Source organism: Tenrec ecaudatus, chromosome 1, assembly GCF_050624435.1.
Source record: "Tenrec ecaudatus isolate mTenEca1 chromosome 1, mTenEca1.hap1, whole genome shotgun sequence".
Lineage (NCBI taxonomy): Eukaryota > Metazoa > Chordata > Mammalia > Afrosoricida > Tenrecidae > Tenrec > Tenrec ecaudatus.
The window spans coordinates 246,720,895-246,732,230 of record NC_134530.1 but is presented as its reverse complement, the minus strand read 5'-3'; the positions used below and the strand labels follow the sequence as shown (position 1 = coordinate 246,732,230).

Below are 11,336 nucleotides of genomic sequence, written 5' to 3'. Positions count from 1 at the left end.
GTGAATTTATTAAACAGAATTCTGAAAAACACACCCAAACACACAATACCAGTAAAGATTTTTTGTTTTCCTAGATGATAAATGTTAATAGAAAAATGCAAATCAAAAGCACAGTGAGCTATTCACACTCAGATTGCCATGAGACAAACAAAAGTCAGGAAAATAGGGGTTGGTGAAGATGTAGAGAAACTGAAAACCTCAGCTATTGTGGGTAGGATTACAAAATGGTATAACTAATGTGGAAAAGTTTGAGTTTCTCAAAAAGTTAGACATAAAACGACCATATAATATACCCCCTAAAACGGAATGCTGAAATGCAAACAGAAACTTGAACATCGCAGTTTACTTCAGCACTCTTCCACAGTGGCTACTCACTGCCATTGAGGCGATTCCATTCGGACTCATAGTGACTTTCTTTGGGGTATATACCCAGCAGAGGTATTGCTGGGTCATATGGTAAGTAGTCACTTCATAGAATGAGTTAGGGAGTTTGCTGTCCCTCTCAAATTCTGGAATAGTGTGTGGAGCACTGGTGACAGCTCTTCACTGAATCCCTACCGCATTCCCTTGGGAAGCTACCTGGTCCTGGGATCTTCTTGGTTGGGCGTTTCTTGATGACCTTCTAATTCTTCTTTTGCTATGCGTATGTTGACATTTTCTACAACTCTCTGTGCTAATTTGCAAAGGCATAATTCTAGGTATTTTTCCATTTCTTCTAGGTTATCAAACTTGTTGCAGTCTTGTGTATGTTTTTACTCTTATTTCATTTGGATCTGTTGTGCTGTTGCCCTTTGCATCTCTACTTTTAAATATTTGCATTTTCTGTTTAAGTTTGCCAGGAGTTAGTGAATTTTATTAATCCTTTCAAAAAACCAACATCTTGTCGATTTTTCCCATGGTTTTCTGTTTTCCAGTTCATTTATTTCTGCTCTAATCTGATTTTTTTCCTCCTGTTGGTTGAGGGTTTTTGTTGTTGGCCTTGTTCTAGTTGTTGGAGTTGTCATGTTAAGGTATTGTGAATTTAAAAAATAAGTTTGATTACTATAACTTACCCTATGATAACTGGCTTTGCTTTGTCCTAAAGGTTTTGGTATGTAATCATTTTTCATTTCAACTTCTTTCATTTCCTCCCCTATTTGATCACTCACCCAATCCCTTTTAAGTGGTAGTATGTTACGCACTCTCCACGTGTCTGGCTTTATGTCTTTGTTCTTGCCATTGCTAATTTCCAGTTTTATAGCACTGCGATCTGAGAAAATGGGTCGTAGGACGTTTTAAGGCTTGCTTTGTGGCCAAACACGTGGTTTATGTAAAGTATGTAACTGTGGGCACTGAATTAGAATGTAGACTCTTGCCAGGGGGAGTGCTATGCCTATGTCTAGGAGGTCGAACTGGTTGTGTTTAGCTGTTTTTCTTCTCTGATTGGTCTGTCCTTGAAAGTTGTTTATTGAAGTCTCCTGGTATTGTTGAGCTCTGTCTCACTTCCACACTCTGATGCACTGAGGGGCTTTCACTGGGCACGTTTATTGTGGTTGCGTCTTCTCGTTCTATTGTTTTAATCATTACACAGTGCACTTTTGATTGTTATTCGCCTTGAAGTCTACACTGTCCAAGAATAAGACTGCCACTCCTGCCTATTCATAGTTGCCATCGGCTTGGTAAAGTTTTCTCCATCCTTTGATTTTTTTGTCTTTGAATTTGGTGTAACTCTTGTTGGCAGTCTATAGATGGGCGTTTTTATTCTGTCCATAGTGATCTTAATGTTTTGTAATGATAGTTGTCTTACAAATTCCTTTAGCTTTCCCTTGTTGAAAATACGCTTATTTACCCTCCTATTCAAGGGATTATTTTTCTGTATATATAGGTTTTTGGTTGGCAGGTATTCTTTCAGAATTTATATAAATATATATGGTTTAGATCTGGAAGCAACTTTGGAGAGCGTTGTTTTTCCCTGGCAAGACAAAAAAATTGGTGTTACGGTATGGTGCTATGCTAGTGCCGTGAGACCACACCTACCGCACGTCAACTGCCTCTCTAACCCTTATGCGACCCACAGAAACTACCTGAGGCAGTTCTACCCTTAGTGTCCCTAGGAGCTAACATCAACCTGATGGCGACGAGTTAGTGACCCACAGGCATACAGTGCTCACCTACACTTCCTTCCTCGGGTTCAGTGGGAAGCTGTTCCTCTTGGAGAGTATGCTACCATCTGGTAGGGGCTGTATAATCGTGTTAATCTACATACGCTCCTATGGATGTATGCCCACCAACCCCAGCTCCAGATTCTTTGGGACACATGTGTCTTGAGCACGGTATCAGAATCAGTGTTACTTCAAGATATAATACTTTAATTCAAAAGGCCTACAGTAGTGAAAACACGATTTCAATTCTAAAAAGGCAGAAGCTAACTCAGTCTTGAAAGGGTTAAGAACACAGGTTCTAGAAGCTTTAACCAATGCCTGGCATGGCCACGTACACAACAGGCATATTTTGGATAAAAGCTGCCTTCTTCACGCCCTGCCCTTCGGTTCTCTATGCCACTTCGCATTTGTCATTTGGGCACTGCTTCTAGCAGGCGCATGGAATGGATACCTACATATTAAAAATAATGGGATTTAAAGAGTCTTGCATCACAGCCTCTTCAGAATGTACCAGAGTACCAGGATGTACAGATGCTTCAGAAGCCGTTAAGTTTGGGTTAATTTCCACACAGCTTACTTGAATGACATTGTGGAATTGTTAGTTAATGTTTTAACTCCCCCATGTTGAATAAAACCTACTTCATAGGGGCTGTGATTATTGGTGGCCTTATGGCTGGGTGTGGGTCAGCAGTTCAAAACCACCAGCAGCACTGGTGGTGAGATAGATTTTCTACTCCTCTAGAGTTAAGTTTCTGAAACCCCCAAGGGCAGTTCTATCCTGTTTAGAGTCACTATGAGTCAGAATGGAAGTTAGGAGGCAGAGGTTTTTTTGTGACAACTAGAACACATACACGATGAAATGTTTCAAAAGATGGTAGCCGTTAATAAGGGTATTTGTTAGCAATATTCTTTTGTTCACGAAATACAAAGAAACAAGCGCACTGGTAACAACACATTTATTTATGTACCCTGATGTGTGACCGGGAGATGTTTTTCACTTTTCAGTAATTGAATAAAGTTATAAACAATTAAAATTCCAGAAGGTTAACTAGTAATTTATTGTTGCTCATGAGCAGAGGTAACAGACATGGTACCACATGAAGGAATTTTAAACACTTCTGACCTCTTTAGTATAGCTTCGAATATAGCACTATACTTTGGCATTGGACCAGCTGAATTACCAATATGCCTCTATATCTCTTCATCAGACATAACCTCAAAGTTTGGATTTAATGTCTACACTTCAAAAATTTAACAAAGACTCTTAGGAAGCTAGAAAAGGTCAACATTTTAAAAACTATCATTTGTATCACCAATATAAAGTATTGCTATTAAGAGTGAAATTATGGTCAACAGCAGTGACTTACTTGCCAGTGTCACTTAGAGTTGCTTTAGCATTGTTTGGAAATAATTTGCCTCAAATGACAAGCTATCTCTGGAATTGTGACATAGTTTCAACATATTAACCTGTTTGTGTACTGAGGGATTCAGATAGACCTCAAGTCAAAAACTGGAGAGCACAGAAAAGTGAATTTCATTATCAGACCCAGCCGTGTTCAAGAAACTGTATCACTGATGTTTCCTTTCTGAATGCCTTTTAATCCTGCCTTCAAATTGTACTTTATAGCATATGGTATTCCTAGAGGGTTGGAGAAGCACAACTAATCGGTGCTCACGGACAGAGTAGGATATAAGAATGTGCTGATCACCAGGAATGAGAGTTACATACATCACATTAAGGTAATATACTGTTGGAAATAGACAAGCTAGGGAGTTCCCAGATCCTAGAAAATATTATGGCTAAGGAAATTGAGAACTCAAAAAAGGGAATCCATCTCCAAGAAACGAATTCAGTATTGTAAAATAGAATTAAAGCGCCCTGTCTTAGGAAAAGGTTTATTAATATGGAACAACTGGGACATAATACATGGTTTCTTTGGAGATTAAAGTGCAGGCTATGAAATGGCATATACAATAATGCATAAAATAGTGCAATCTTAAGGTGCCATTATTTTTATTACACATAGCCTATTTCCATATGTCCATTTTCTCTCAAAAATTCTGTTGTAGTGACACCTTTTAGCTTATTTATTCACGCATTACGTATACTCTATTTTGCCCACTTTAGGGGCTACATAGAATATTTTAACATTTCAACACACAGAATAATAGCGCATTCATTATGAAACTACTAGAAATTAAGGCAAGCACTTGTAAAGTTCAGTATTCCAAAAGACACGGTTTTTTAAAAAAGAAAAAAGCTTCCCCAAATCAGTGGCTTTAGACCTTATGGCACCCAAAGTGTTTTAGACACAATGCTCCTTCTGAATACATGTGTGTTTGCCCCAAAAGTTCCAGGCTCTGTAAATTAAGAGGAATTGAGTAACAAGTTCAACCACCTCAGCATGTGAAATCAAGTAAAACAAGTCCCCGTGGGTATATGCAGAGGGTGGACATATGCATCTTACATTTGCTGCATGTCTGTAGTGTTGGATCTCTAAGTGGGAATGACCTGTTACAACTGAGATGCATCTAAAAACCATCCAAGGAAAATAATGGGAATCATCAGTTATGAAATGTTACTCTAGGACATATTAACAGCACACAGCAGTTAAATTAGTGGCACGTAATGTAGGGCAGGGCAGCTGTCTCACCGGAGGCTAATTTACAAATTTCCTGAAACGTGTACCAGTTTTAGATGGTCAAAATAAGATGGGGTGAATGTTACATGCCACTATGCTGTCCAAAAAGAAAACAAGTAAGTAATTGTGATTAATAGTGGAAGCAGCTTCCCAAAGTGGCTGAGCTAGATCCTTCTTCTAAGGGTTCAGCCTCAACAGAGTATTTTATTCTACTGACTTGGAACAGTCATGCGCTAACAAGTGTGTGCAGTAGGACTTCGCATGCTGGAATAGAAAATCTACCTTCTAATATTGTGAATGCACACTAGGAAAGCCATAGATCCATGTTCACTAATATAGCCTTTCATTAATGGAAGACAAGGCCCACTTAGGGTTTCTCTATGTTTAAAAAGAAACTCAGGAAACTCTTGGTGATTCATTAACAACTATTAAAGAAATAATCTAAGGCTCTATCCCTCCGATGCATAAGGATCATACTCAATAAACCTGTAAACATGTACTTTGTCATTTTGTGTTCCAATACCAGGAAACCTCCCCACTCCCACAACCTCCCCAACAAGACACAGAAACCCAGACTATTCAAGGCTATGACTATTCGTGTAGGCCTCGCTCAAAGTTACGGCAATATGGCTAAACCCCATGGTTAAAAAAAAAAGGTAAGACAGATGAGACAGACAGACCTGCTGAGAAAATTTCCAGACGGGGATTTATATGGAGGACCTTGGCTGACAAATTTTTGTTTGTTTGCTTGTTTTGTAAATTGTTTATTTTACAATTATCTCCCCAACAAACCATGGAAAACACTTGAAATGTTGCTTTGTGGTTTTTCATCGAAAACATACTACATTGTAAATGGAGTTTCAAAATTAGACAAAGAACTGATGGAAATCTTAAGGACAATATTCTGTACGAACAATACTAAAAATGAATAGGAAAGTTTCATCTGGTGAGGTCAATCTAAGGGTGCATAACCATGTTATGCTGGACGGATGTAACAAGTGGTAACCTTGTGCTCTATGTAACAAAGGTACTTACTCAAACTTTAGGTTGATATAGGTGACAAACTCCAACCTGTAAAGCATTTTTTCCTTCTTTTTTACACCTAAATTTACTTTAAATAACTGAAGCCCAAGGCTTAAATGAATTTAACAGTCAAATAATAGCTATATAACTTAGTACATTAAAATAAAACTAGGACAGTGAGAGTTGAATGTCTCAAAATATACAGTGGGAAAAATAACTGCTGTACACAATTTGGAGCTTGTTAAAGTGACCACTCAAGAGGCCGAACAGTGCAAGACATGCTTTTCCGGTTACAGTTCAAAACAGGAGTGCGTAAAAATAAAAATTAAAGCTTCTGTTTGACATTGTAGGATAAGGACAGCTGGGATTATTTAAAAAGCTTCCTTAGGTCACCTACCCCCCGCCCCAAAAATGAAGACTTCTTCATAGTACAACTTCTCGTCAATAGACTGCTGCAATGGCAACACTGCATTTTACATTGTGCCCCTCGTCAATCACATCCAATCAGCAAGTGCCACAGTGATGGGCATTAGTTACCGAAGGTCTGAAAGCAACGAGGAAGAGCCGGAGTACCTGAGCCCTACAGAGAACAGGGAAAGCCATGGCCTTCAATAGTCCCCTGCCCTGGAGCCGTGGAGGACAAATGGACTATGTGGCCCTCTAGAGGCAAGCTGTTGTGGTGGAAGATGTTAAGCACTTAAGTAAACTAAGAAGCTGCTCTAAAAAGTGAAGTATAGAGGTTCAAGATCAATACCAGTGCAAGAGCTGTTTAAGGGAGTTGATTAGGCAATGCATGCAATGCACCCACCCATGCAAATGCAGGGCATGGCCCCCAAAGAGAACTGAAAACATCATAGAACAACTGGATATGTCCCTTGCCTGCAGTTTATAAAAATAGACAGTCAATACTGTAGAGGCCCCTTCTACAGTCAATACTAGGGAAGTCCGTTTTCATTACCCAGTACTTCAATACCAAAAAGCATGAACTATTTTCCAGACAAAGGTCACTTATAACAAAAAGTCAAAAAAGTCAACGCTAAAAACAAAACAAACCCAAGAAAGTGTCCATTTAAAAAGTAGATCTTTTCTTTCAAGTGAACAGGACATTTTCTTTCTGTAGTTAAACGTTAACTTTGAGTCTGTCCAGACTGGGTTTGCGATCTTTATGTAATGTGCATATATGCAGATACAAACTTTAAACTTTATCTGCACAGGAAAACAGTTAACCCCTCAAAACATAATAGACCAAGTCTGGTTAGTACAAATCTATTGCAAAGTAAAAAGACTGTGCATCAGTTCACCCAGGAGAAGCGGAAAACAACGTCTTAACCGTGAAACAGTTCAAGTTTCAGTTGTGTTCTGAAAGCCTAGAAGCCTACGGGGTGCTGGTGGTCACAGCATCCTGATATGCATAACTGCTTAAGCGACTCAGCCAAATCTTCCGGAGCTACAGACAACCAACCACATTCCAATTTACTTCCTATTCCGGAGTCGTTTCGATTTCCTAAGAGAGTCTATAGCTTCCGAGGCTGCCTTTTTCCGTTTCCGTGGAGACTCCTCACTCTGCCCGGAACCTGAGGAGTTTCCCACTGCGCTTTCCATTACTTCTCGCAGTTTGCGCTCCAGCTCTGCCAGCCGGGCGTTCTGTTCGCCTATGATCTGGGTCTGCTCTAGCAGTTTCTGATCCTGGTCCTGGAGCTGTTTCTGCTGTTCTTGCACTTTGGTGCGCAGCTCTGAAATGTCACGCCTGAGAACAGTCACTCCAGCACCATTTGTCTTCACCTGCTGCTGGAGTTTGGTAACCTCCTGTCTTGAAGGGTTTTGCTTGGAGAATAACTGCATTGTTGTTAGCGCTGCAGATGGTCCTGGGACTGCAGAGAAAGAGTTTAAAATGGTCAATCACAGTGTTTTCCTCCGCGTAATACTGGGTTAGTTAAAAGTCCTTAAAGATGGAGGGTCATTATTTGATAAGTTCTGATCACTGTATTTCCAATCTGCATGATCTAATGAGTTAAGCAGATACCTTGTTTAACTATGAGCAATCTGAAATTCTCATCCCCATGCAGTATGTGGGTTGACAACAGAGGGAGAGGGCATTAACTTAAAAGTCTCAGAAAACAATTTAGAATCTAATATAGTAAGAAAACACAAACAGTCAATAAGGAAAAAGTCTGTTTAAAGAGTCCCATTGGCAGAATGAGTGGGTGAACACTGTCTGCTAACCAAAACGTCAGTGGTTCAAACTCACCAGCCACTCCATAGGAAAAAAATGTGCCAGTCTGCTCCTATAAAGATTCACAGCTTGGGGCAGGGAATGTGCGGATGTGCTTTATAGAATTGATGTATGTATATGTATGGATTGTGATAAGAGTTGTATGAGCCCCTAATAAAATGTTTGAAAGAAAAAGAAACAGAAGCAGAAAATATTAAAAACTAGAACAACTTAAAAAAAAAAAGATTCACAGCTAAAGCCACAGACAGTTCTGCTCTGTCCACCACAGGGATTTTTGACTAGAGGTATTTTTATTTTATCTATCTGTTACTTTATCTAACAGGAGTACACAATACAAGTTTAGAATTAGCAAATTATCACATTTTAAAGTTCTTTGTACTTAGTTATATATACAAAGGCTTCACTATCAGCTAGATAAAATAGGGACTCCATCAAACAGAGGAGTAGATGCTAGGGTAAGTCTACAAGTATTGCTATATCGCTCAAACTCACTTCCACTGAGTTGATTCTGACACTGAATCACAGAATAGAACAGCCCCAGTGGGTTTCCAAGACTCTTGGAAGAAAAGTGGAAAGTACTTTCCAAGTAGAAAGTCTCTCTCCCTTGGAGTGGCTGGTGGTTTCAAACTACCAACCTTTTAGCACCCCAACGTGGAACCCACGATGCCATCATAGAATTCTTTATGAAACAAACAAACAAAAACAAACCAAAAATACCAAAATGTTAAGCTACCTTTTGTTTCTCATCATATTCTCTATCTAGGTCTATCCACTTCTGAAGGTGGTATTTTTTTCCATCTCTCTAATGTGTCCTTGAATAATTCTGTGCTCTTCAACTTATACCATGTCCAGAAGGTAGTTTTGGTCATCTAGAGGAACTCAAATCGTGTTGGGGGGCCGGGGGGGGGGGGGGGGGAAAGAAGTCTGAAGAGGCCAAATTGAGCTGTTGGGTAAATGAAGCAGTTTTCCAACTACATTTTCATAGTACACCCCTTGCTACCCTAAAATGATAAGCAGGGGTATTGTTCTGATGGAGGAAAATTCCTTGACACAAATTTCTTGGCCTTTTCCTCATTTGTTAAAAACTTTGTTTCTAGTAAGTCCCCGTGATCATCCTGTGTCCTTCGAGAAACCTTATCAAGATAACCTCTTTGGAACCACAAAGGGTATAGTCAGTCACCACAACCTTCTGAGCTGACCTCTCTGCTGCAAATGAAACTGGCCCATCAGATCCCCTCGAAGTCACTGTTTAGATGGGACCTTTTTATGAATGCACCCTAATGAGACAAAGATAACTGAGAGTACGTTTGAGGGCACACTTAAATAAATTCTACTTGGAGTTAACCTGCGCATGTACGAACTGGAACCCCAGAAGCAGTCTTTCTTACTTACTCACAGCTTTATCTGAATTCTAAAAGCCTAGAAGCTAAGAGACATGGGTGCACAGCATCCTGATGTGAATAACTGCTGAGCTTCCTTCCAAGCCCTGTCTTCTCCTGGGGCTAGAACCACACTTCAGTTTACTTCTATAAAGGAGAAGGCTCCAGAAAGTTTGTGGAAAAAATGGAATTAGAAAATAATAGAATTTCCTCATAAACTTTCAAAATTCCCCTGGCATACAAATGATGATCAGAAATAATTTCTGACAGGGTATGGGAAGGCTCCAGAGCTATTGTGGTTTAGAAATAATTAGAACATAATGAGGGAGTACCAAGAACAGGACACTCATTATTTTAAACTAATAATCTACTTTGTAAAAACCTGTCTCTCCCATATTTTCTAAAAGGACCAGATGGGATGGAATCACTTACATCCTAAATCCATTAGGCTAATTTTCTACTTGTACAAGTCTCCAACCTTAATCCTGCCCTTGATGGATGTGGTTTTCTTCCCAGTTTGCTCACACATCAAGGGTCACCTCTAGTGACTTCTCTATGAGATCAGCCTTAATGATTCTTTTTTCCACCTTAGGAATCAGATCCGTTACTCTTGTGGCATATAATTGGACACTTTCATTAAATATTTCTTTTGTCTATGATCATAAAACTTTGAGTCTAGATATGCCTGACCTTCAGAAACAATTGAGATCCTTGAGGGCAGACACCACGGATTAAACGACTTTTCCAGTCTCTACAGGACACAGTGCAGTACTGTGCACACAACAGGCACACAGAGTAGACACTGCTAAAGCTTTACTGTTTACCTACAGAGCCAGGGCCCTGACCCACTGAGTACTGCAGGAAGTGAACTAAGCCAAGTAAAACACAAAGTTTTACCAAGACATTCTCTCCTACCTTAAAGAAGTTAAGTATCCTCAAGCCTTAAGTATATGGAACCATGTCATCTTTCCATAGATAACTGCAGAGAGCTCTGAGGTCGAATATACTTCTGACTTTTGCACCACAGAGGAGACAGGGCTCAAAAGAGACGATGCAGGCTGTGTTTTAAAGTAGTCAACAAACACTTGAGACTGTGGTAGCAACTGTGCAATACTGCTTGATGTGACTCAACAATGGAATGATCTATCTGTGCTAACTCCAAATAACATGGCTTTGAAAAAAATTCACTAAATAGATTCATGAAATGAGTCTGCTGAAGTAAGCTTAAAAATGCAAAAGGGGCATAGGGAAAAAGCTACTGTATACAAACATGCCTGGGGTGAGGACCAGATATTATGGCAGGGCCAGACAAAATCCAGGGATACATATGGTAGCCAACTAAAATGGAGGGGTGAAAAAAGGAAAAAGAAATGGGTAGCAGGGGCACAGGGCACTAACCCACCCAAGGGAGGGTATTGTTTATATCTCCACAGGGAAAGAGGGACTACCAGACTTCAACCTGGTGCTCCAAGATGTAAATGAAACATACTGGCATGAAGTAGGGAACCAGTGGAGAGGTCTGAGGGGCCAGCCCCAATCCCAACTACATGGACACCTGTCTCTCACCCCCAAAGAAGTTATTTCACAGGATAGCACTCAGGGAGAGGGACATGTCTGATCAGAGCACATGGGGGCAAATGAAGGGGGAGGAAGAGAGAGTGGAACACATTCTGGCTCACCAAGCCTTAAGGATGATATTCCTGCTCAGAGTAGCCAATCCACAGAGACCACATGGCTGGCCCACAATGAGACACGACATCCCTCACTGATCCATAGCCCTATAGGGGACAACAGTGGAGACACATTGTGGGAAATGCGCCCGATTTGATCCTACCACACTAAGGGCGTGCAACAGAACAGCAAGGGGAACAGAGCAACTGAAGTCCCCAGGGAATACCAAAAAATAGACTTTGGGGCT

General features: G+C 40.2%; 1 protein-coding gene across 1 annotated transcript in view; it reads right to left on the bottom strand.

Moving 5' to 3' along the window:
* Positions 1 to 3,078: 3,078 nt before the first annotated feature.
* FBXO28 (F-box protein 28) overlaps positions 3,079 to 11,336 on the bottom strand; it is a 36,063-nt gene continuing 27,805 nt past the window's right edge. The window contains exon 5 of the mRNA XM_075530656.1: positions 3,079 to 7,677. Within this exon, the coding sequence (XP_075386771.1) occupies positions 7,280 to 7,677 (398 nt within the window). The 3' untranslated portion in view covers positions 3,079 to 7,279. The remainder of the gene's footprint in view (positions 7,678 to 11,336) is intronic.